The 26,273-nt window shown below is 43.9% G+C and overlaps 1 protein-coding gene across 1 annotated transcript in view; it reads left to right on the top strand.

The window, feature by feature from the left end:
* The window catches only part of LOC109474799, a 63,620-nt gene that overhangs the window by 31,376 nt on the left and 5,971 nt on the right, over positions 1–26,273 (top strand). The window contains 55 exon segments of the mRNA XM_019775159.1: positions 39–218; positions 429–683; positions 1,195–1,200; positions 1,809–1,943; positions 2,378–2,602; positions 2,729–2,860; positions 3,095–3,253; positions 3,437–3,559; positions 3,825–4,002; positions 4,457–4,632; positions 5,157–5,348; positions 5,746–5,967; positions 6,313–6,566; positions 6,858–7,078; positions 7,497–7,603; positions 8,035–8,148; positions 8,368–8,514; positions 8,668–8,835; positions 9,200–9,526; positions 9,743–9,851; positions 9,990–10,230; positions 10,232–10,265; positions 10,635–10,814; positions 10,923–11,135; positions 11,264–11,378; positions 11,497–11,693; positions 11,894–12,106; positions 12,278–12,423; positions 12,762–12,889; positions 13,048–13,195; positions 13,345–13,480; positions 14,346–14,579; positions 14,822–15,000; positions 15,276–15,435; positions 15,833–15,995; positions 16,263–16,336; positions 16,662–16,804; positions 17,286–17,469; positions 17,596–17,753; positions 17,941–18,288; positions 18,659–18,853; positions 19,212–19,418; positions 19,777–19,833; positions 20,157–20,201; positions 20,627–20,701; positions 20,992–21,021; positions 21,206–21,235; positions 22,089–22,262; positions 22,597–22,722; positions 23,335–23,523; positions 23,743–23,967; positions 24,315–24,518; positions 24,861–24,941; positions 25,230–25,468; positions 25,676–25,790. Of these exon segments, the coding sequence (XP_019630718.1) occupies positions 39–218; positions 429–683; positions 1,195–1,200; positions 1,809–1,943; positions 2,378–2,602; positions 2,729–2,860; positions 3,095–3,253; positions 3,437–3,559; positions 3,825–4,002; positions 4,457–4,632; positions 5,157–5,348; positions 5,746–5,967; positions 6,313–6,566; positions 6,858–7,078; positions 7,497–7,603; positions 8,035–8,148; positions 8,368–8,514; positions 8,668–8,835; positions 9,200–9,526; positions 9,743–9,851; positions 9,990–10,230; positions 10,232–10,265; positions 10,635–10,814; positions 10,923–11,135; positions 11,264–11,378; positions 11,497–11,693; positions 11,894–12,106; positions 12,278–12,423; positions 12,762–12,889; positions 13,048–13,195; positions 13,345–13,480; positions 14,346–14,579; positions 14,822–15,000; positions 15,276–15,435; positions 15,833–15,995; positions 16,263–16,336; positions 16,662–16,804; positions 17,286–17,469; positions 17,596–17,753; positions 17,941–18,288; positions 18,659–18,853; positions 19,212–19,418; positions 19,777–19,833; positions 20,157–20,201; positions 20,627–20,701; positions 20,992–21,021; positions 21,206–21,235; positions 22,089–22,262; positions 22,597–22,722; positions 23,335–23,523; positions 23,743–23,967; positions 24,315–24,518; positions 24,861–24,941; positions 25,230–25,468; positions 25,676–25,790 (8,816 nt within the window).

Genomic DNA, 26,273 nt, shown 5'->3' with positions numbered 1-26,273 from the left:
AGAATGAAATGCTGAGCAGTGTTGTGTGCTCCCTACAGCTGAGTGTGCTGCCTGTCCCCCCGGTATGTACTGTCTGGACGCTGGCCTGACGTCCCCCACAGGGAACTGTACTGCTGGCTTCTACTGTTCCGGAGGGGCGGACAGCCCAACACCCACCAACAGTCCCACAGGAGACATCTGCCCACAGGGGCAATACTGTCCAGAGGGATCGGAAATAGGTCAGTTTTCAGCATCATGACAGTTTTGTAAGTTGCATTAAGCTTTTTCATGCCACATTACCAGATCAGTTTGTGGTCTACACAGTGTACATCATATTCTTCATAGTTTTCTTATGTTTAAAAACGGCAAAGAAACTACAAGTTTGTGTGGCATGTCAGAGAATGTGACTCAGCTAATTCTCTAATGGTCTCAACCTTTCCACATCTCAGGGACGGACTGTCCAGTTGGTAGTTATGGCAACCAGACCGGCCTGCGTGCCTCCACAGACTGCCCACTCTGTGACCCCGGGTACTACTGTGACCGTCCTGGGCTCACAGCCCCCTACCAGCCCTGCCATGCAGGGTTCTACTGTGCAGTGGGCTCCACCAGTCCCAACCCCATGTTGTGCCCTAGTGGTGCCTACTGTCCAGAGGGAACCCCTGACCCTGTGCCCTGTCCTGCCGGCACATTCCAACCCACTGAAGGTAAGGCTCAGTTGTCTCATGCAGTTAGCACACAGCAAATTGATCTGTGTATCTAACCATATAAATGATAGCATTCTTGAGAGTTTTCTTTTCTGATTTCTTTTTAGTAAAATCAACATTTTTTTCATTCTGGACTTCTTGTCATCTACTGTATGCAATGTAAATGACTTTGCTCTCAAACTATTGTCCATTATCATGATGTCTTTGTGGATTGGTAACATTTTGTTTACATATTTTATGAATATTGCTTGCTAATGACATCAATTTGAATCAAGGACATCATATCTTTATCAAGCACAATTCAACATCTATGGTTTAATTTAGCACCAACTTTGTTATATGTCATAATTTTATAATAATCATTACATAGATATTTGTGTAGATCCATGTACTGCAAGAAGCATCATAAAAAGTGCTTCACAGAAGCACATTGTATAGACTGATGTCTAACGACTTACATGTATCTTTCTCTTTTTCTCCCTTGTACTTATGGCTACATTGACTACTGCAGCTCGAGGTTTGCACTTAAGGCATCATTCTCAGTGGTTTTGTATGGAAAGGTGTCTTTTTTGTCCGCTGTTTGCAGTTGACACTCATGAATTAAAACAGCCAAATTATTTGTGTCATTAATAATTTCAAACCTCAGCACTTTGGAGGTCTTACTTACATTAGAAAAATGCAAAACTGAGATTGTCAGCTGTCAATCAGGACCAATTTGGGTCCCTTTTTTATACAAGGTGCACGTGTACGCTTCTCTGTCATATTGCATCACTGTAGGCTTAAATTGTGTAAATTGAAAAATGGTAATTACAGTCTACAATGGCACAGTTAGTTGTGGTGGAGGACTAAGGGAAGGTAGCAGTTGGTACCAGTGTGTATGTTGTGTTGCACAATGTCTGTGGCTGTTTTAAATTGAATTATGTTTTGTCTGTGTTGTGCTCTTTGTCTCATTCTGTAAAGAGTCACTGGTATTGTAAACAGGCTGGTGTTGCATGCTGTAAAGGACTTAGAGAGATAATGTAGACTAACAAACTTTCTCAATCTCACGGTGCAGCAGCCGGGGTTTAAGTTTCCTTGCGATCTGATTAGAACTTCTGACATTGCACTGACTGTAACTTTCTACAGGTAAGACCAACAGTAGTGCCTGTGTGGACTGTACACCAGGGTACTACTGCCAGGAGGGAGGCCAGCCTAATGTGACTGGAGAATGTCTGCCTGGGTACTACTGTATCAGAGGAGCAAGTGTGCAGAACCCAAGTGGTATGAGAATTTGTTTCTTTGTTTGTTTGTTTGTTTCTTTGTTTGTTGAACAACACCACTTGTAGGGGAAGCAATGTGTTGGGTTGAAAAACATATCATACTGTCTGGGACATAAAAGATATTAAGAAGTTAGTGTTTTGCCAAAATAATTGTTGGTGATTCTTGGGTCCCAAATTTTTGACATATAAAATAAAATTTTCAGCTAGTTTGAAAGCATGATCTGTCCATATTACCCATAGGATGAAGTTTCATATGGGGCTTATGAAAATCACAAATGATCATAAAAGCTCTTGTTACCTGATGTTTTTTCATACAAAGTAATATTACATGGTGTATAAGATATGTTCTATTTTTGTCATTTTCTGAGGTACATTCATAATGACTTCATACTTTGCACTAGTTTGAAGTATTTACAAGCAAATGATTTTCCACAGACGGTACAACAGGAGACATCTGTCCTAGAGGTTTCTATTGCCCAGCACAAAGTTACTGGCCCACTCCGTGTGCCAATGGAACTTACGCCAACGACACTGGAGCATCAGAGTGCATGGTGTGTCCTGCTGGGTACTACTGCTCCGGGGGCTCAACGGCTGACAACTGTGTCCAGGGCTTCTACTGTCCCCCAGGGACAGGCACTGACCTGCAGCCATGTCCAGCTGGTCAGCTAAATTCTGTATTTTTTAGTTGTTGCAAGGTTTATTTTTAGGCATAGCACTACTTGTCTGCCAACTTCCAAACAGTGTTTTGGTGAAGGATTTTCCTTAAAAAGTCCTTCTTTGATGCAGGAACCTTTGGTGCCCGAACCAACCTGGAGACAGAGTCAGACTGCACGCCCTGCTCTGGTGGCAAGTTCTGCGACACAGATGGGTTAGATGACGTAGCTGGGAACTGTGACCCGGGATACTATTGTACCAGTGGTGAGTGAAGAACAGCAGTACTGACATTTGGTTTGTGCTGTAACAGTTGCCTTTTGTCATTTGTATGAATCCTCTCCAAGGTGCTGAAATGTTGGCTGCTGTGTACCATCTCAGTAAAAGTGATAAGTGTTACATGTCTGTTAAAATTGTGTAAACAGTGTATCATTTCACTCTATCACACATGTACAGACTTTGTGTAGTTACTCAACCATGGCTTGTTACGGTCACTTGCAGGTGTGAACGTGTCCACACCAGAAGGCATCAACACTGGGGTCGGTGGGAAGTGTCCACCTGGACATCAGTGTCCCCAGGCTTCAGCCAATCCTCAAGAGTGTGCAGCGGGCAAATATGCAAGTCAGGGCGGCCTGGCAGAGTGTGACCCATGCCCACCTGGTATGTGTGACACGGCTGTTCCAAAACCATAGAATTAAACTAGTATTTAGTTTTAGCATGTGCATTACTGCCTTCTCATTACCAACTTATGTAAAGAAATTCCCCATATTTTTCTGTGATATTTTGGTTTCTAGAAGATAACTTGCTGTTTTTAGTCAACCTATCCCCTTTATTTCCCCCCAGGTTTCTACTGTGTAAATCAGACAGTCACACCAGTGGAGTGTCCTCCTGGTCACTACTGTCCAGAGGGGACAGAGTTTGACCAGCAGTACCCATGTCCAGCTGGGACTTACAACAACAAGACAGGTATGTATGGATGCACGACCTTCTACGGCATACTGTGAGAATCTGCCTAATAGTAGTTTTATCTTATTCTTTGCTCAAAAGTCATGAACAAGCAATGCACACCTTGCCTGTTTTTTTTTTCATATATGGTAATGTTACATGATGTTAACTAACACAAATATGTGGCTTTATTTTTAAAATTTGCAAAGTCTTTCGCTGAATGTCAGGATTCATTGTTCTGAATCTGATAGAGTAATGTTCTTGATCTTGAACCCCCCGTCCTCAGGTCAGCACAACGTGTCGGACTGCCCGGCCTGTCCCCCGGGGATGTTCTGTGAGGGGCTGGGGCTGGTCCAGCCCTCAGGCTGGTGTGACGAGGGATTCTACTGCAGCGGAGCGTCCAGCAGTCACCGGCCGTTTGATGTGGGAGTGACCGTTACTCTGTCTCCCACTGCAGCACCAATGTACGCATGGATACAACGTTCTTATTGAATTGAATGTATTCTACTGTGAAATAACAATCAATTATTTGCAGTGTGGCTTGAATTATTATGATAGCTTTATACAATATCATGTGCTTCAGTGTAAAACACAGGTATAAGTAATTGACACAGGTTCATGTATCTGTGATGAGCTTTATTCATTCTTTATTTCTGACATTTTTAACCAGGGTGGCCTAACTCCATTGCTTTTGCAGTGGGGCCTGGGGTCACAAATAACACAGTTACATACAAACAAACAAGAATTTGACATACAAAAAATATCAATAACAAAATTGATGGTAACAATCATGATAAAAACAATAAAGAAAAGTATCTTTCTATACCAGTCAATAGTCCCAACATTGTGTAGCTAGGACAGAACCTGGTCCAAGTTCAAGAGCATAGTTTGTAACAAATACCTCTCCACCCTTTTTAGTACAAACTATGGTAATGACACGTGCCACCCCCTGTACGACTGTGTGTGCCCTGACAATGCCATGACAACAGGCGGCCTGTGTGGACCCGGGTATTACTGCCCGTACGGGTCCCCTACAGCCCTGCCCTGCGATGGAGGCATGTACTGTGAGACTCCAGGTCTTACAGCTCCAACAGGTACAACTGTTTCTTATAAACTCTATTATGTCATATCTGGTCTGCGATAACGTTCGATATGGGTGTTCTGGCCCATGTGATAACTAGCAGTACAGCCCAGGGATCTATTTGGTTTTCACACGGACTTCCAAATGTTCCGTACAATAATTGGAATGCATTTTGTGTGAACCATGTGTGCTACTTTTGAAAATTGGAATTATACTGGATTTAGACATTGGAATTGGTGTTGTTGCATTATTTAATTTAGGGACACCAAATTTTGGCTCATTTCGCATTGAAAGGCCTGTTTTCTCAGGTTTTAACTTTGGGTGATAGGGAATACACCATGTTGTGTATATTTACTTTCCATAGGGGAGGAAAAGTGCGCATTATAAAGTGTAGCTAAGACACACACAATTCGCATGGATTACCTTAAAGTTTGTAAGAGACCGATCATATTCAACATAAATTATGATCATCGTGTGGTCGCAAGCTATGGGCATGCTTGGGATTATCTAACTGGTTGCCAAAAACTGTTTTTCCAGGCCCTTGCCATGCAGGGTTTTACTGTAACCACACCAGTGACCGACCAGACCAGCACGTCTGTCCAGCTGGTCACTACTGTCCCACAAACACAACTGTGCCCGTCCCATGTCCTGCCGGCACCTACAGTCGCACTGCTGGTAATGATGGACTGTCAGACTGTCTCAACTGCACGGCTGGCTTCTTCTGTGAAGGTGAGGCCATACATTGTAACTTGCTTTAAAAACTACTCAAGCTACGTTTAAAAACTTATTTAAATGTTACTCAATCTACAAGTCAGAAGTATGTTGTATTTTCTGGAGTGGTATGGACTGATCCAGACTGTCCACCATGGCATTTATCAGTTTGACCATTGAGAGAGTGGCTGCATGTCTGTCAAATATTTCCCTTTTTATGTTTTTATCTAAATTTGCATGTCTACATTTTGACAGAAGTGGGAGGGGCTATTGGATCAGTCTGTTGCCCGGGACCCTCTTCAGCTTGATATTTGACAAACTTTAATTACTCTGCAGTGTCCCTAATACTGAAGTGTTGTTACTTAGTGTTCTATTTTGTGGAATGACAAAAGTATATTATATCGCCTCTCACCAGGTGATGGTAATGCGGATGTGGATGGCCCCTGTGGGGAAGGTTACTACTGTCCATCAGGGCAGGCCACCCCCACTCCTCCTGACTTCCTGTGCCCCCGTGGACACTACTGTCAGCAGGGTTTCCCCGAACCTGTCCTGTGTCCCAACGGCACGTACCAGGCACAGCAGGGTCAGAGGGACTGTGATGTGTGTCCTGCTGGGTACTACTGTGACCCCAACAATGGTGAGTGTCATTCAACCATCATGGATATGTAAAGTTACATGTACTTAGTATGTCTACTGTACATTCAAAGCAGACTATCAACTGTCTTGTTTACATAAATGGAAATATTGTTTTGTTGGCTGAGCAATGGGTTTATGTATCTACATGTATTTATCCAATCTATTTTAATTTGTGTCTATTTGTCCAATATGTTTTTATATTCTAACAATTCTGTTACAGTACTAAAGTTACATTGGAAATGAATACTTAATCATTCACCGTATCATGATAGAGAGGTCACTGTGAATAGTGCCGGAATAAAACAACTGCAAAGATCTCAAGGCTCACGGTATTCTGTTGTTTCAGGAGTGGCTGTCGTGACACCTGACCCATGTCCCCAGGGGTACTACTGCCCGCCCGGCACCCCCCTCAGCACCTCCTTCCCCTGCCCCCCAGGGACGTATGGCGCTACTATGAACCTGACCCAGGAGTCAGACTGTGCCCAGTGCACGGCAGGGTCCTATTGTGAAACCCCCGGGCTCAGTGTACCGACTGCAGAGTGCTATGCTGGGTATTACTGCACAGGGGGAGCCTCAAGCCCAACACCACTCAAGGATGGGGTAGGTCGTCAAACTTTATTATACAAAGAGAAGGTATTTTTCATATTATTATCATGGGCATGTATAATGATAAACTTCAATTGTTAACTATGCTTAAAGTTGTAGTTCAGTACATAGTTTTCCTTTAATGATAAGTAACTCCACACCTCAAATTTGTTTGACATGCGGATCAGCATGTTAGCAGTTACAACTCTGACCAAACTTTGTGTCTGAGGTTGTGAAGTTGTCAAATCAAAGCATCTGTGATTAACTGCATCAGATGACTCATTCCCTAACTGTTCTTTTTTCCAGGTGGATGCCAGCAACAATGTCACCTTCACAGGGAACGATGAGTGTCCGATCGGACATTTCTGCCCCAACGGGACGGCCTACCCACAGGACTGTCCTGCTGGCACCTTCTCCAACAACAAGGGAGTGACCGGTGAGGAGGGCTGCGAGCCTTGTGAGCGGGGCCGGTACTGCAGCCAGCTGGGCTTCGTCAACATTGATGCTGCCCCTCCCTGTGATGAAGGGTAACATTCAACATTCAAACCCATAGATTAATGATAGCCTCAAAATCCACCACACTATCATGATATTTTTAGATACAGAAGTGTTGTTTCGAGTGGCTAAGCTGTAGGTTAGTAGGTTGACAGCACATGGGTGGGAGAAGATTGACAGAAAGACAGGAGATCAAAGGGCTCAGAATCTGGCCTGGAGTCAGCAGAGATCTATATGGGGAAAATCAGGAAGCTGGGATAGCATACTTCCTGGAAGTCTAAAAGCTCCAATTTCCACAGAAAGAGCAGTTGCATTGGACTACATTATTGTACATGCGTCTATCTTTAACCATCCTTGTACTGTACGTTTCTGTCAAAGATGTAGCCTTAGGTTAGTCTTGTATAAAAACAGTAGACATGTGACCTTGCTGACTAGTTGTTAACGTTGCAGGTTTGTGTGCACTGGAGGCAGTACAACCCCCCGACCTACAGACCCTGCCATGGGCTACATCTGCCCTGCTGGCTTCTACTGCCCAGCAGGAACTCTGTATGAGCTAGGTGAGGGGACATTTTTCTCTATGTCTACTAGAAAAAAAATCAAAGATAATCAAATATGCAAGACCATGTCCTTATTTTCGATCCATTCTAGGCACTCTTCAAATCGCAGCACATGTATTTGGTGAGGCTGCGCCAATTAACTTACTTCCTTGGGTCTTAGACATATTAAGGGAAAAATACATGTACCATGTGGACATAATAGAAGCAGAGGGCACTGAGAAAAACTTTTAAATATGACAGTCACTCCATAAAACTAAGTGCACCAAAGCAGCAACCTGGTCCTCAAGTTACATACTTCTAGCATTTATGTACAAACCACAGAATCATGCTTCACGTATCTAAATCTGCCTACATTCAGTTTCCTTGAATGAGAAGAAGTTGTAAATGAGGAAACAAAGCGTTGTTTGACTTGGTTGGTTCTCCTCCTCCAGGCTGTGAATTTGGATACTACAACCCCAACCCAGGACAGGCCAACTGTACAGTGTGTCCAGTCGGGTACATGTGTGACCAGGTCAACATGACTTCACCAGAGCCATGCAAGTCAGGTCAGACCTGCATCTCTTACTCTGCACTGCATTGGGTTCACGTGGAATGAAAGGACAGAGTTGTTCTTAAGTTTACGTCACATTTGTCATAGGTCATTTTTTGTTAGCTGAGTTTTGTATGATACATGCAGGATTGTTACTTTATCTCATTACCTGTATGTCTAACATTCATTGAATGTAAAGGAACAACACTAATATGAAGCTCCCATTCCTGTGTAGGACACTACTGTCCTGAAGGTGTGCCCTCTCCGGTGCCCTGTCCTGAGGGCACATACAACAACAAGACAGGCCTGAGCACAGAGAGTGAGTGTGACGACTGCCTGGCTGGTTATTACTGTGCTGGACCTGGGAACTCCTTCCCTACAGGTGGGTCAAATAGCCACTGTTTATCCTGATGTAGGATGGAACCAATATAGTCAGTCAAGATAGAATAAATCCTTTGCTAGCTGTCACTAGTACAGGTTTGAATGTACACTGTATCTTTCTATAATGAAGGCAACTCTTTTGTCACCCCTACAGGTCCTTGTCAGGCTGGTTACATTTGCTATGGAGGTGCCAGTGACAAAGTGCCAGCTTCAAATAACACCAAGTACCCGGACAACGGGGTGTGTCCTTTGGGGCACTACTGTGATGAGGGAACGCCGGCTCCTGTGCCGTGTCCTATAGGCACACTCAGGGATACAACAGGTGAAGACAGTACTCTAAAATTTACCCACTACCATGCATTTTGTAAGTCTTAGGCTTAAATGAATTTTTCTTTATGTGAGTGTGAAAGTTCATCTAGCATGAAAGTTAATCTGAGTTGTCCTTATATGATTTACAGGTTATATGCAAATTTTTGTTTCATATTCAATATGCAAAGTACAAGACACTATCAGCAGTTAATGTTTCCAAATTGATACTTTATGACATTGTAGTGACTATATTTCACTGCCTGTATTTTGGTGTAGATGTTATTTATAGGTGTCAATGTTTTATGTAAAGTGCAACGATTTTCTGGTTTGTTAACCACTCAACCAATCAACAAATTGTCTTGTATATTGTCCTGAAGGTGCTGCTTCTGTGTCGGAGTGCCACCCGTGCACAGCTGGGTCCTACTGTAACAGCTCGGGGCTGTCGGCGGCTTCAGGACTGTGTCACGCCGGGTACTACTGCCCTTCCAACCACTCCACCTACTCCCCCGCACCCTCCGACCTGGAATGTCCGCCCGGGTTCTTCTGTCCCGAGGGTTCTGCGGAGCCTGAGCCCTGCCCGGTGGGAGAGTACCAGCCGGCCAGCGGGACAGACTACTGTATACCCTGCAGGGCTGGGTACTACTGTCAGAGTGCCATCAACCCAACACCACAACTCTGCCCAGCCTTCCACTACTGTCCTGCAGGTCAGTTATGCCTAACACTAGATATTTAACGACTGACCGTAAAAGAACATTCCCACTCCATGCTACATAGTTAGTCTTTTAGTCTCATAGTATATATTTGTTACATAGCAAAAGATGCCATAATTTGTACCTTGTACAATTCTTTTGCAATTAAGTCTTAAATGGATATACACTGCACTTGTGATAATGTTATATCACTGTTTCATACTTGTGCAGGAACCATGGACCCCATCCCTTGCCACAATGGCACGTACACCAATGCCACAACAGAAGGACTGAAGGCAGAAGACGAGTGTCTGCCTTGTCCAACAGGCTTCTTCTGCAGGTACAGGTCATTCTCTGGAACAGTGCTTTACAGCAATTAGTATAGTACAGTTGTATTTCATAGCACAGTCACAATCGTTATAGGTAGGCCCAGAATAGAAAGAAACAGTTGATGATGTTATGAGTTGTTGTTTTCCAGAGGAGGGCAGTTGGTGGGTACATGTGCAGCTGGTTACTTCTGTCTGGCCGGTAGTGATGACTACACCCCTGAGGGTGATCCTCCGCCGGCCGACCCTGACCAGGACCCCTGTACCCCCGGGGACGTGTGTGCGGGACCCTGCCCAGGGGGACACTACTGTACGGAGGGAGAACAGGACCCCTGGCCCTGCCCGGAGAACACCCTGCGACAGACACCTGGGGCGAGCCAGCTGAGCGACTGTCGAGCCATGTCCTGCAGGACTGTGGTGTAGAGAAGGTAGGACAAGCTTAGGCCAATACATGTCCATCATACAGGCAAACAAGAATCTGTAAAATTATGACTTAATTGTATCAATGTAGCTGTATTATATAATAGTAGAAAATTAATAGATCTCCTCATTGTGTCCTCAATCAATATTGTATATTGTAAGTAAGTTATGACTTACATGACATACATGTACACTGACTTATATCAAGCTAGAAATGACTTCTTCAGTCTCAAAATTTCAGATAAAGAGACTCACTCCTTTGATAACTCAGTGTGATTCTAAGATCCTCATCATTGAAGGTATATAGGAACAATGTGAAGGCTTGATGTGATAACATGTAAATCTACATGTAAATTTCTTTGTTATCCTTTTCCTAGGTGACCCCACGGCATACCTGTGTCCTGTTGGCTACTACTGTGACTCTGTGAATGGTACCAGCCCAGGGGAGGGTGCTGGTCCCAAGGAATGTCCCGTCCACACCTACCGGGATGTTCCAGGGGCCAGACATGTCGGAGAGTGCTTCAACTGCCCTCCAGGGTCCTGGTGCAACGTCACAGGTAGGCAACATTGTTTCAGCAAGACTTTCAGGCGTAAAATTCTCTTTTCTGAATTTCGTCCCTGAACTGAAGTGCTGCAGCAAAACTGACCATCTTGAATGTCCACAGGCATGAGTGACCACACTCAGAGCCCATGTCCAGTTGGCCACTACTGTCTGGAAGCGTCTGACCCCGAGCCTTGTCCTGCTGGACAGATGAGGAACGTGACTGGTTCAGGTGCCCCCGAGGAGTGTCCACTCTGCCGACCTGGCTACTACTGTCCGGCAGGCATTCCCAATGTCAACGGTTTCCCCTGCGCTCCACACTTTGAATGTCCAGAAGGTGGGAGTGCTTCTGAGAAATTCACAATAATGAACAGAACAAGGAATTCACAATTTTTCTGTACAGCTCTTAAGATTGTTCAAATGATCATGAGACCATTGTAATATTATTAAACAAATTATTTCCAGGTGCCGTGAATGAGACTATCTGCAGACCAGGTCATTACTGCCCAGGTGTGACAGGGACATCCCCTATCTGTCCTGGTGGGTACTACTGTCCAGAGGGATCCAACAACTACACCATGTAAGCATGAAGCTTTCTGCTACCTTATTACATCATGAATTGTTGTTGTAATAGGTAGAAACAGTTACAGTACAGCAAAACATTCTAACTGACGGAATATATTTTATATCTGATACAGTTGTGAGTACCCGAGTTACTGTCCCGAGGGTAGTGACCAGCAGTGGCCGTGTGACCTGGGCTGGATGCCGGTCAATGTGACAGGGCTGCGGGATGAGCTGTCCAAGGCCTGTCTGATCTGTCCTGTGGGAACGTACAGGAACGACTCTGCCTGGGACTACTGTGAACCTTGCCCAGGGGGATACTACTGTCCTGAAGGTTAGTTCTCAACCTAGTCATTACGGTAACGGTAACCATGGATGCTCTGATATGGCTGGTGGCATGCCCTTGGGGAAGGCACTTTTTGCTCGCTGTTCACTGCAGTGATGCCCACCAGAACTCTGGGCTAATCTGTTTTCACAGTGTTTTAGAGATAAGACAAAACATTGATACCTGTCTCTCTCCCTCCCTTCCTATAGGAACTGACCAGTACCTGACGAACCCGTGTCCCATTGGCTACTACTGTCCCAACCGTACAGGAGAACCTAGACCCTGCCTACCGGGCCGCTACGGGAACATCAGTCTGGCCTACGACTATGGCCAGTGCTTTGAGTGTCCTGTCAACACCTTTAACCACCTGTTCGGACAGAAGGCATGTTTCCCCTGTGGAAGCTCTGCCACTGCTGCTAAAGGTGTGTGAACCTGCCAAGTGTGAACAACTGTATTCTGATAAACATTAAATTACAACCTGTGCACTTATCATTGTTTCAATCATGTTAAGTTTGCTCCTTTCCCAAATCTCCTGACATGTTTAATCACATTTTGTAGACACATTTTGAGGCTGACCTTTTTCTGTCCTTTAGGTTCCTCCCACTGTGAGTGTATTGGGAAGTACCGTGCCTTCCAGGAGTCGGATGGCTCGTGCATCTGTGAACCTGGTTATGTCTACTACAACGAGGCCAACCTCATGGTGACAGAGGGCAACAGTGATGCAGACTGTCAGTCGCGGGTGAGTCATGATCAATATTCTTACTTCCATGTATTGTTTGGAGTGGCTGAGTTGTGGGTTTGTGTCTCTGTTTGTCTTTGATTGTATGGTGGGTGGGAGGTGATTTTGACAGTTGATTGATAGGGAGATCATGTCTGAAGGTGACTCAGCATGTGCCAGGTTGACCATATGTGGAGGAATCCAAGTGTTGTAATACAAATCATGTAAGTTACATCATACATTCCCCTCAACAGTTTGGGCACAAAAACTCAAAACACTTCCTTAAACTGTTGCAATGATTGTTCTGCTTATTGAATGAGTAATGGGTTGTATATGTGTACTTGCTTGTTTTGATACAGGTGGATGTACGATGTGACCTGGACCAGGTGCGTCTGGCAGGGACACGTACGTGTGTGTACCCTAGTCAGTACGACTGTACCCCCACCTGCGGAGACAGGGGAGGCTCGCTCTCCATCGAACTGGGAGTGTGAGTTAGCACTCATTTCATTTATGTAGAGTTGTGCCACTTCAACTCATTTCTTTGTGTAAGCTTTGACATAAAGTGCCAGACTGTGTAAGGGTAACAGTACATAACAGGTAGTTGTGTGACTCGCACATGTAGCTTATAGTGGCTCTATGTTGCAGGTGTCTATGTCACTCGTATGTTGCGCCTGAGGAGATCTGTGACAGCACATGTGTGCAGACCAAGCCAGTGGTGACAGCAGGGCTGACCAGTACTGGACAGCTGCAGATGACCACTTTTGACCCAACTTCTGGTCAAACCACAACAGCAGTAAGTACAATGTACACTCCAGGGCTAACTTGCATTTGTACTGTAACTGAAGATTCTTAATATATATTACTGTGTATATTACAATGTAGTGACATGTGCACTGATAAGACATGTTGAGATGAGTTTTAAGCCTTTTGTTTTGTTTCCAGGCTGTTCCCAACTGTATTGGCCCCAACCAGCACACGTCTGGTAACAAGCCAGTCCATTGGGTGGTTGTGGGGAGCTCGGGTGTCTATGGGGTTCTGAACACAGAAACCACTCATAGCGATTACCTCACAACCTCAGGTAAGCTTTTATTACCTCCATGAAAAATGGAGGTATTGTTTTTGGCGTGTCTGTCTGTATGTATGTCTGTGTGTGTGTGTGTGTGTGTCTGTCTGTGTTTCCGCAACTTCGTAGTCAGCATAACTTCAGAACGCCTTTATGGATTGTGATGATATTTGGTATGATGGTAAGTCTTGGGAAGACAAAGGTCAAGGTCAAGTATGGGCCTCCTGGTGGATGACCTTGGTACTGCAGCATAACTTCCGGTTTTTGTATCTTTTGTCCTGAACAAGCTATGGTCTTGACTTTTTGGTGACAGATAGCTTATCCTGTTAGGAATAAGTGGCGTAAGTTTGGTCCCCCTAGCAGCTTGTTCTGGAACTGCAGGTCAGTTTCTGGTAAAAACTTTGAAAGCCAATAAGTTCAGATTGGAACAATGTATTTTCATCATTTTTGGTAGGTAGGTACCTGAGAGACAGTTGTACATGATTAAATGCAAATTATGCAAATGAGGACTTTATTTGCATAATTAATGAGGAAATTTACATTTACGTATCAAGCCCATATTTCATGGAGGTATGAAATCTCGGAATTCTTGTTACTTATCTGTTATAATCCTGTTGACTTGATGAAGTAATGATTCGAAGCTGATGTCTTTTCCTTGTACTGTAAATTCATTTATGTTTGCAGAGACTTTATTTTGTAGTAGAATGGTAAAGGAGGTAGGAGATAATTGCAGTGTATTTTTAAAAGTTTGCAGTTGAAACAATACTGTAGACAGTAAGAAGCAGATTTTGTGATGGAGAGGTCACTGTAAAAACCATCAAAATGTTTTGCTATAATTACTATGTCATGTAGTAACAAATGATTCTTCTCGAACTTTTAGGTGCAGGGACTCCCACAGCGCGGCGAAGACGGAGTGCGCCAGACGTGGAGTCCCCGTACTTTGCCCGTCGTCTGCTGATGAGCACAGCGCTGCCCAACACCACAGTCTGGACCACCACAGACGTACCTGTGACCACCTCCTCTCTACTGAACAACGTTCCCCTCATCCCCAACCCACTCCTGTGTCTGGAGGTGGAGGAGATGGTCATCTTTAAGGTGGAAGTCAATGAGACAGGTACAGTTCGACTCTCCCATATCCCAGCCAGATACATAAAACAGTTTTGTCTTCTATTCAGCATGAAGTACATGTTTAAAGTAGTGCTTAGTTAAAGTTGGGAGTTGGATGTTATTTTCCGACAGATAATTTATCAATGAATACATAGCAGCCTTTCTGCAGAATTTTGTGCAAAGTTTTTTTTTTAATCTGTATATACGTGGAAGTTGAAAAAGTTAAGGCCTTCTGGTTGTGTTCTTCAGATCGAACCAAGAGTCACTACCCCCGGTACCAGAAGGACCACCTGTTCAACACCAACCCCAGCTTTGACTACGGAGCCTTCCGACAGCTGCAGGAGTACATCGAGAAGACCAACGTCACGGTGGAGCAGTTCGCCTTTGTTTTCACTGATCCGGGGCAGTATGCATTCTACGATGCTCAGGTAAGCCAGTCCTTCACATTCAAAGTGCTCTAGTTATCTTAGTCTAGAGTCTGTCAAGGTCAAGTCTGAAGTTTAGAGGTCGCAAAAACCCAAAATACTTCCTAGAAGTCTTGGATTTCATTTCTGAAGTATCGTCAGATAGTTCCTAACAATACTTGATGGTGTTCATGTCTTGATGAAAAGTGTGTGTGGCCTTGTGCAGATAGGTACTAATGTAGACTGTAATGCTTGTTGTATTTCTCTGACCATGACTCCATCACACTGTTGTTGTTTAGGAACCTGGGCGTGAGATCTTTGTGTCAGTGAAGGCTAATGGGTCCTCCTGTGAGGACGGAGTGGTTCGTATCCAGCCGGCCACAGAAAACAACCTGGTGTCAGCTGGGGTGAAGAAGACTGCTCCACGGAACCAGGAGCCTGACTGGGGCCTCATCATAGGTACAGCCCCAACACTGGGCACATTAGCAGGGACAATACAGTGATGGTTCAGTTAGCTTTAATGGAAACAAAAAATGAAATACAGTCATGTACAGTCAACTCATAATCTAATCACTTTGCTAGATAATTCTTGAGTCAGAAGAATTCCTTTATGATGTAAATGTTTAATGACAGGTCATACATTTTATTTTTCTTACAGTCACTTGTAGATGTCACAGTCACTTTAAGTTGCCACTGCTGGCACTGATTACCAATTTTTTCATGATTACATGTATTTGCAGTATTTCAGATATGACATTGCCAGGCCCTTTGCTTCATTAGAAAATACACAACTCTTGTTTTACTTTTGATTTGGTCAAGTTGGTTCTTCAGCTACACAACCCTGTTCACCTCTCAGGTATCATTGCCTTCCTGGGTGCCTGTGTGATTATGTTGGTGGTAGCAGTGATCGTGTGGCGACCAAAGCACGCCGGCATCTATCCCATGAACTACTGGAGACCCAAGTACCGCAGCCTGGGAGCACCACCTGCCATCACTTATTCTCCCTCATATCACGACAAGTAAGACTTACATGTACCTTACTAATATAATGTCCTTCCTAAAGCATTGTCAATACTTTCAATTAGAGTTGTTGTGGGAATCATTTACATTGTAATTCATGATTACCAGGCAAAGATGGCAGACTTCACCCCTTATCCTTACTGCTTTGTGTCCCAATCCTAGCAGCACTGAGGATACATTGCAATGCAACATATTATCATTGTGTATACATGTATTTGGATATTAAAGTGACTGTCACTAACAGAATCTGATGTAATCTCTCAAAGGGGAGACCTGCTTCTTGGTGTGCGTGGAGTAGCAGAGGGAGCAGAGTCCACAACTACCACAGCCATGTTCATGGGTAAGTCATGACAAACCACGCCATGCAGACTGACACTTTTATCTATCTCTACCCTTCAATGGATTTCTTCTTAGTTCTGGGAAGTTCAACTGGTTTCTGACAGGCAATGTCTGCCTTGTATTTTGGCATGAGATAGAACCTGAGTTCTCTCTCCCACATAACATAGACAAACTGCAAGGATGGGTCAGGAAATAGATGCAAATTCATTTTGCCCATTAAGCCCAGGGCCAGAACACCCATAAAAAACATTCCCAATTAAGATTGGGTTTTTCTTGTTACATGTTTGTTTGTGGTCACACTCTATGGCTTGTCGTAACTAAAACAGGTCCAGGAGAAGAACAGGAACTGGAGAACTTTAACGTCCGTACCCTGTACGACAAGCTTGAGGACCAGAACCTGCACATCTCGGCACAGCTGGCCAAGGCACAGGAGGACCTGCGAGGGTTTTACCAGCGCATCCATGATCAGGTACCTGAGTGTACATGTTTCACTGTGCTGGTCAGCTAACAGGAGACAAACAGCTACCCTATGGTTGCCACACTATGAAAACAGTGTTGACAAAACTACTAAGTGTCTAACATTAAAACCAGCTAAAAAAAAAAAACTAGTCATGCCTCTAAATACCAATTATCAACAAAGGAATGTGGTGTACAAAACCACGACTCTCCTAGAACTATAATAGAGTAAAACTCACTGAAAAAAAAGCAAGTACATTATGACTAGACAGCTTTAAACATGTGCAAATGTTAGGTGTGACAGGTGTAGTATCAGCTGCCATCGTGCCATGTGCCTGCAAACTTGGTATGTTATGCCAAAGGGTGGTCAGCTATACAGATACAGAAAACGTGGACAGCTATACAGATACAGAAAACAATTTATTCTGTAGCATACATTTTGGGCTGTATATGTTTGTAACAAAGTTGTCTAACATGTCTCTTCCATGGTGCAGAATGAAGGGCTGAAGGGCATGCTGAATGACCTTGACCTCCACCGGCTGGAACAGCTGGAGAAGGAGCGGCAGCGTCATGGTGATGGACGTGAGGACGAGAGCCTTCAGCAGTCTGCCGGGGTTCCCATTCTCAACAGACAGTACAACATACAGGGGCCAGCCCGCAAAATCACCTTGGCTGGAGGTGAGGTCACAGAACTACATGAAAATAGGGCTTGTCCATAATCATGTGGTATTACTTGAAGTACCTGATGTCTCCATTACTTGAAGTACCTGTAGTATACTTACACAGTGTCTCTGTTACTTGAAGGTGGAGCCAACCTGCGTGAGCAGGAGCTAATGCTGGCTCTACAGATCCTCCTGGACAGGATGAACTCTGGCAACATCCCCATCAGTAAGGAGATGGTGGAAGAGGCACAGAGGAGACTGGGCATGGCGGGGCAACCCATACCATCAGGCGGATGGAAGGTGGGAGACTGTCTTCTCTTTATTTAGTGAAAGGAGAAAGGCTGCCATTAGAGATTTATCCTCACCTATTGTAAGCTCCTTGCAATTCAGCCCCTTGCTGCAAAGAGAAAGCCCACAACCCAATATTCCCTGTGATATTTCCTAAGGCCATGGGCTATTGTTACCTTTACCCTTTTTTTATGTGCAGGTCCAGGGACAGGGAGATTTGCTGCGTCACCAGAACGCAGAACGGCTGCAGCTGGAGCGTGAGCTGCAGCAGGATGAGAAGGACACCATGGAGAAGCTGCTGCAGGAACAGGAGGCCAAACGGCAGCGCACGCTGCAGCAGCTGTCGGAGAAGCTGACCTTCCAGCTGCAGGGTGACCTGACTGAGGAGGAGATCAACCGCATCATGGCCAACCACGAGCGGGAGCTGGGGGCTGCCATGTTGGCCTGGGAGGAGTCCAAGGGGAAACAGGCGGCCGAACTGAGGGAACAGTTAGCCAGGAGGAGGAGGGACAAGGAGGCTGCCCTCAGGAAACTTCATGCTAGCCAGGTGGGCTGTGTAGGCCAGGTCATATCCTGGGTAGTAAGGTGATCTTTTTACTAGGGATGGCTAGGGATGTTGGCTTAGAAGCTAAAGGTTATGGGTTTGAATTCCTAGCCGTTCCTAATTCTGTGTCCTTTTATTTGCTTCAGTCCGTAGGGATTTGAATGCAGAAGGCAAAGGTGTGCTGTTTACTGCAAATTGCCTTTCTTAAGTGCAAGTTAGAAGGAAGTGATGACTGGCAGGCTCAAAGAAGTGATGGCTCCACAAAGTCATTCTGTCAGAGTTCAGTCGGAGTAGGCGCATTGAAAGTATATCAGACCACCTCTTCTTGAAGTTTGAAATCTCTGATTTCTTGTTCCATTTGCACACCTTGCAGTGTCAGCAGGCCGGCATCCCGGCAGCACCCGAGTCTAAGGACAACACGGAGGACAAGCTGCACCAGCAGGAGCTGGTGTTGGACGCCCTGATGGCCGAGGAGAACGCTGGCCTGGCCCGCGCTCAGATGGACCACAGCTCCGAACTGGAGGCTGAGAGACAGCAGAAGATGAGTGACAACATCAACAGTGCACTGGTCAGTAACTGTGTGACTGTTTGAGCTCTTTTTTATCATATACATTCAGGATGATATTAACCTTAAGTACACTGTTCACTTGAAGTTGTCAGGCATAGGATTTGTTTAGGACACAAGTTAAACATACAAGGTAGATAGAGGTGTTGTTCTAAGCCAACTGAGTAAAGTCAACTTCTTCTTGCTTCTTTGTACAAGATGTATGAACTTTCTTAATGATGTACAAGGTTTGTCCATTCACATCAAAAATATGAATTCATTAGTTGCATTTAGATATCCAAAGTATACAAAATTTTCTCTCATACAGCTAGAAAGCATGGTGAATTCTGTCCCTAATGTAACTTGTTTGTGAACATTGCAGGACGACCTCGTCCAGCAGGGTGCACTGTCAGAAGAGGAAAGTGAGCGGATCCAGAAACAGCTGATTGACAGGGAGGCTGCGCTGAAGGCGTCCATGGAGAAGCGTAAGAACCTGCAGGTCAGCCTGATGAGGGGGCGCATGGCAGACAGGAAGAGGCGCCGCATCCAGGAGCTGAAGGACAGACAGGTGCAGGAGAGAGAGGCTAAGGTAAGGGTGCAGGAGATTTAAAACCCTGTGTGATATTTTCCAGCACTGTGTGAAAGGTACATGTTGCTCAATCAGCTATGCTCTAACATTGTTTGCACAGCTGGTACTAGACTGTGCATGAAGTTGGTAATGGCACAGTAACCTTCTTAGTAGATCATCTGCTGACAAGGATCTGAAACAGCTTTTTATAAGCATTTTTCAGGACACAAACCCAGCTATCCTTGCAATTCATTCAGTTTGCTGTCATATGACGACCATACTTATGTAACCAGGCTCACAGTTGTAGGATGTCTTTCTCCACAGCCCATTCTATTACCTTCTGGTGAAGGCTTCTCTTTCATGTGTCTATTTACTTCAGGAGAGAAGGTCAAGGTCATCTAGTCCCAAGTCTGGGGGTATTCTGACTCTTGGCCTTGTAGGTCATCTTGATTTAACTTATAATAGTTTCTTCACTTTCTCTTCTTCCTCCTGTCTTTTGATTGACTTTATTACAGACATCTGTCTGTATCAACTTCCTCATCTCTACCATTTGGTAGTCATTCCCTTCTGGTCCTCCATAACCTTCATTTCAATCATGGATATCAGTGATTATTAAAATGAAAGTCTATATAATTTCATTTCAAATGTCATGTTCATTTACAATCAATCAACAGAACATTGCTGACTATGATTATGTGATAATTATGATTGTGCACATCATGAATCACCCTCACCCCTGCTCTCCCCTCCCCACACAAGATGCACCCTGCAGAAGATGAAGAGGACACAGACTCTGTCACCAAGGTAACCCAGCCACACCCATCTGTCCTGTCATAACCACATCCTGCCATTCTCTCATTCATAGCCTCACTCATACTCAACATGTTTTATGCCATTGATAAAGTTATGCCTTAAATGTACATACATCTTAAAGATAATCATTGTTGATTTACCTTATGAGTATCAAGAGTAAAAGTGGCCTCATTTGCTATCAAGAGTAAAAGTATCCTCATTTGTAAGTCCTGTCAATTTTGTTCTTGTGAATAACCTTAAGTTAGTTATTAGTTGGATAGTATTTGAATGTTAAGAATGGAATTGAAGCATATTTTTCTGCATAACATTACAGCATAGATTTTTGCTAACTCTACTTCAGAGTCTAGTTCAAACAGAATCTGCTTATGTGATTTACCTTTGGCTCATGTGGAATATGTTATTTGCATGATTTTAAGACTAAGTTGAGTGATGGTGATCATCAGTCCACCATTCAAGACACCATATCTGCCAGATTTGAGGCTGCTAGAAAGGTATAATATGTGGTGTCCTGGTGCATGGGAGAGTGAATGTGTATCACAGTCAGTCAGTCTTTCTAGATCAACCTTAAGGTCCATATAAGGTGTCTTCCTATTGGTTATGGTGGATAAAGAAAGAACCCTATCTGTACTTTTCTTCTCTGGGTAGTTACAATGAAGTAGCTAAAATTAAATTCTCTATTGGTTAGACAGCTGGGAGAAGTCATGTCTGCTTTATTTTGATGTATTACAACAGAAATTCTAAAAAGTATTTTAAGATACTCAATATTTGTTTCCAATTGCAGCAAGGAAGGAAGAGAGGAAGGAAAGACCAGGTATCATAAATCATATCAGCTTCAAAACTTTGTTAAAATTTGGAATTTCTGTTGATAAAAGGGAGCTTTGGTGACATACGAGGTAAATCTTTCACATTTTTGTCATTGTCAATTTTTACCATACTGCTTGCAAAAGAATGCCCATTAATCACTGTTCTTGTGAAATTTGTCTTGGTTCATGAAGGATGATGGAAGTGGAAAGAGGCAAAAATTGGTAAGTTGTGTTGGGTAAATGAGGCGAAGCATGAGGCAATGCATGATATAGTCTTCAGATGTCAGGTCTGATCTATCTTTCCTTAACAGTAGGGCTTGTTTCTTTTTCAGCACTTTCAGTACTTACTGTAAATGCCTTTACTTTCATGGTTTTATTTTTTTGTAGTTTCTATGGTATCCTCTTAATGCGAAATCATGACAACCTCCTTTTCCCTTAAGCTGTGAAATAAAACCACTGCGAAAGTATATGCATTTACAGTAGGATGTAATGAGCTATGCAGCATTCTGCATGTGCAACCTCTTGGTGGAGCTGTTATACATTTTGTATTGCTTGCTTAATGCTAACCAGCCTGTTTCAGCATGAGATGTGTCCTGTCTTGCATGGCATGTCCAGGTTTTGACATGTGTCATGTCAACCAAGACATATATAATATAGTCTGAATCATTCCTCACTATTGTCCAACTTGGATGTTGATTCATATGTTCATGTGTAGTTTCATCAGGCTGGTAAATCGATTTTCTTCTCTCCAATATTTTTTTCTAAATGTTTTGTCAGCTGTTCTGCTGTCTTCATCACATTGACGTGCCTTCTTCTTTTCTCATTCTCATTATCACAACAAGGATGTGTTATTAAACGTCACAAAGCTCAGTCACATTTTTGACTACATCCATGTTGTCATGTTGATCACAAATTGAGAGAGAAATAACTGTAACATTACCGTGATGAAGACAGAAGAGCAACCGATACAGTGACCGTAGAGGAAAAAATGAGGTTGTACGCCTAAGAAAATTGTGTTGAATCTGGTGTTGATTGATTTAAGTCAGGACTGACTGATCTCATCCCCCTGTTCCAGCTGGAGGCAGGTGAGGACGTTGCTGAGCTGGACCGGCGCCACGCCCGGGAGCTGGAGGCCCTGGAGGCACAGATCGCGGCGGAGGAGGCGGAACACCTGCGGGACATCAGCAGGAGTCTGGACGAGGAACACTCCAATACACTCAAGGAGTCTCAGAAGGATGTCCTGAAAGATGTGAGAGCTGCAGCAGTATTCGTATTATAATGTTTTATTACTGTCACTGTGCTATTTTACTTTATCACAGTAATTGTATTATACTATATTTATTGCTTGCATTTAGTGTTTTTTGTAATATTTATCTCATCATATAATGGCTTGGTAGCCCATTCAGCTAGTAGAAGCTGCTTTCCAAAGACATGACATTTGGTAGTGCCAATGACATGATTACAGTCAAATCTGATGCGTCAAAACAAAAGCATGTCCATTAATCAATGTTGTCATAACATTCCAATTAAGTCAGTAAATTGGACTGAAGGTCAGAGTAACATTGGACTGTTGTTGTCACCAGCTGTCTTCCAAGCACGGTGTGGACGCTGTCAGGCAGCAGGAGATCATGGACCGCTTCCGTAAGGACCAGGAGAACCTGGAGTACATGTCCAACATCCGCAGGGAGCGCCAGACACAGGACCTACAGGTCAGCAAGTTCAGGCAACAATCAAATTACTCTTCTTACTGGATTGTTTGAAATTCTCAACAACATTGTGGAACTTCTATTCATTGTCTTGTACTCACAACATTGTACAAACTTGCTGCTGGAATACTGACCTGGGCAGGGCTGGAAGGTATCAACCATTGTAAAATGTGCCGTTTTACACTTGCGTGTTATAATGCACTTCCCTGGGGTTTGGTTGTCCAGTGACTTACCAATACAAATGTGTACTTTGCAGTTTCTGGAATTAATCATGAACATTGCAAAGTTTCATATTGTCTCCCTGTCACCCTCACTCACTCACAGTCACTATCTGGTGTATTGTCTGTTGATCCCGTCTCATGAGGGTTACACATACTTGCACATAGATGTTGTGGCTTGATGGCAGACCCCCAGGTGCCTCTGTCCTGTGGATTAACACTGTGTAGGTCGAGGGAGGGAAAGTCTTAAATATGGTTGTGTACCTACACAGCTTTGAGAATGGGAGGCTTATGGTAGAAAGTATTCCTGTCAGTTAAGCTGTTATTCAAGAAGTCATGTTCTTGGTGTCATTCTTTTTATCAGTGTGTGAAAGAAAATCCAATTATGATTCTGTAGGCCAAATTAGCAGCTCGGAAGGCGCGTAAGATTGCAGATGCCATGCGACAAGCAGAGGAGGATGCTGCCAAGAGGTTCATCGATGAGCAGGAGAAACAGCTGCAGCAGGTGGCTCAGCTGCAGCAGCAGGAGGCGGTGGCCGACCTCGTCATACCACAGCTGAAACCTGGAGACAGCTTGGAAGAACAGGTAAGGCCACCTGACAGTCCTTCCTGTAAACTGGGTGGGAGTAAGTGGGTGGTACAACATGTATGTGGAGAAATTCAGGAAGTTGTGTAATACATACAATTTCTTTCACAGACACTTTCTGGAGGTCTGAAATCTCTAAAATTTTGTTTAGTGTGTTCCTGTTCACTGTACTTCTGGATTAGTCTTCATAATTATACAAACTGTACCTGATGTTTCTAGGCTATCAAGAAGGAACACCAGCGTGCCCAAGATGAGCTCGTCACTCGACACAAGGATGAGAGGGAGGAGATGGAGGCCAAGATGGACCAAGAGATGCGCAAGAAAGAGGCTGAGGAGAGGAAGAAGTTTGAGGCAGAGAGAGAGAAGGCCCTGAGAGAGAAGAAGAACAAACAAGCGGCCGAGCTGGCTGCCAGGAAAGACCTTACAGAGGAAGAGATGGCAGCTGTAAGACTCTTTGTTCTTACTTCTCTTGTTTGTTTGTTTGTTTATTTGCACAAAGAAGGAAACAAGTTACAATGTATGTCTGAAATGTATAAATTACAACATAGAGCATACAGAGAGATGAAGTCTGAAAGGCTTATCTGAAATTAATGAAAACAGTATCTTGAAAAAGTATTAAAAGTATAAAGTATAAAAAACATCTAAAACATTTAGAGAAACATAAATAAAGTACATGTATAAATACAAATATTTATGAAAAATAGATCTTTGGATCTTGTTTCCATCTGTTGTAAATCTTGTTTCCATCTGTTGTGAAGTGTTAATGATGTGTTCTGTGGTTGTGCCCACAGCTCCTCGCTGCTCATGAACAAGAACTGGAAGACCTGAACGACCGTCTGGACGCGGAGCGTTCCCGTCAGCAGCTGTCGCTGAGGGACAAGCTGCTGGCTCGCAAGCGCAGCAGGCTGCAGAACAAACAACGTCAGCAGGAGGCAGAGATGACGAAGGAACTCCTGGAACAGAACAAAGAACTGAAGGAGGCTCGAACAAAACAGGTCAGGTTTTAAGGGAACATGTTTCTTTGAGAGGGCTAATTTTTCCAATTTGGAAGAGGCGCAAGATTATTGATTTCATGTACCAAGGTGTTGAGCAATTGCACACTGACCAAAGTTGGATTGCTGTGATTTCATAATTGGAATTATGATGCAAGCTGCAAAAGTGTGATTTAAAACACAGTATAGCACAGATAATGTAAAATAAAATGTTATTTTTGAAATTGGTTGAGTCATCTGTCAAATGTTTGGTCACTTAGCAGTCAATTGCAGCCTCTAGTGTAAATGAGGAATGGCTGAAGTCGTCCTGTATTCAGTACTTACAGCTACTTTAATGTGTAACAGGTGAAGGAAGCTGAGAAGCAGGCCATGATTGACGGCATTCAGCAGAACGGTACAGAAGCTGGAGACAGAGTCATCAGGGCGGTAGGTCCTCACAACATCATTACTAACAGTAACTGTAGATATCAAATACAAGCCTGGCATTAACAAGCCTGCACTTACTGAAGCTGGTGTGTTACGCCCAAGGGCAGTTACACCGACTGTACAGATACAGAACCTTTATATGCAGGTGGTATTTCAAGGCCTGCATAATAACGTAATGTTCATCTCAACGGAAGCTGAAAACGTCCATACTAGCTGTTCTCTCTAGAAGTGTTAGAGCAAGTACCAGTAGTAGTGTCCTCACTAGCTGTACTCCCCCCCCCCCCCCAGGTGTTGGAGCGTCGCCATGCCCAGGAGCTGAAGGACCTGGAGGAGGAGTACGGCCTGGAGAAGAAGGTGATGATTGATGACGCGCTGAGCCGGCTCCACGCCCGGTGTGGCAGTGAGAGAGACCTGCTGCAGCAGCGGCACGAGGCGGAGCTGGAGGAGCTGGAGAACAGTGGAGTCACTCTGGAGGAGCTCGCTCAGCTCCGGGCAGAGATGCTGAACCGGCAACAACTGGAGCTCAGGTCAGAACCAGGCAGCTGATACATGAAGCAGTGCACATCTCTTTTCTAAAAGACCAAATTTTTATGAATACAAAATCAACCAACTTTTGCAACATTTCTTCACAGATTAACAGAGAAACTTATATGAACCATGTATAGATTATAGAGCACCTGAAGTGTGCCGTAACACAGCAGTGCTAATTTTCAGTTTTCCTCCTAACCTGACAGCTCCCTGGACAGGAGGCATTCCCAGGAAGCCAGGCAGCTGGAGCAGAGTGCATTGTCCGACTGGGAATTGCGCTTTGCTCAGGCTAAGCTGGCCCTCAAGGAGAAGCACTACAAGGTATCCACGTCCCTTCATTCATGTGTTTAATGTTACATTCAATGATATGTAAAAAGTGCCTGTGTATTGACTTTGTACAGTTTGTTTGTTTGTTTGTTTATTTGCACAACAGCAATAAAAATTATACATAATACATTAATAATGAATAAAACAGGTGCAGGAGGAGGGAAAAAAGCTTATTTAGCTTATGCTAAGCCCTCCTCCTCTATACTAACCAAAACTAAACATAATTGAATTGAGTTGAGTGACAGAACATGGGTGGTGGGAATTCCCTAACCACAGACCACAAAAGGACATACTTAGCCAGGAGTCTGTTGGCCATGGGTCTGTTGGCTGGGTGCCTGTAGGAAAATACATATTGACAATAATGAATTAAACAAGAATTTCTAAAAAAGAAACTCAATATTTCATGCAGGTTTGAAATATCCAATTTCTTGCTATTGAATGCAAATCAAAACTGTTAAATGCATTTTGTTGCCAAGC

Source organism: Branchiostoma belcheri, unplaced genomic scaffold (genome assembly GCF_001625305.1).
Source record: "Branchiostoma belcheri isolate BF01 breed outbred unplaced genomic scaffold, Haploidv18h27 scaffold32, whole genome shotgun sequence".
NCBI lineage: Eukaryota > Metazoa > Chordata > Leptocardii > Amphioxiformes > Branchiostomatidae > Branchiostoma > Branchiostoma belcheri.
This window is presented reverse-complemented; position numbering and strand designations above follow the sequence as displayed.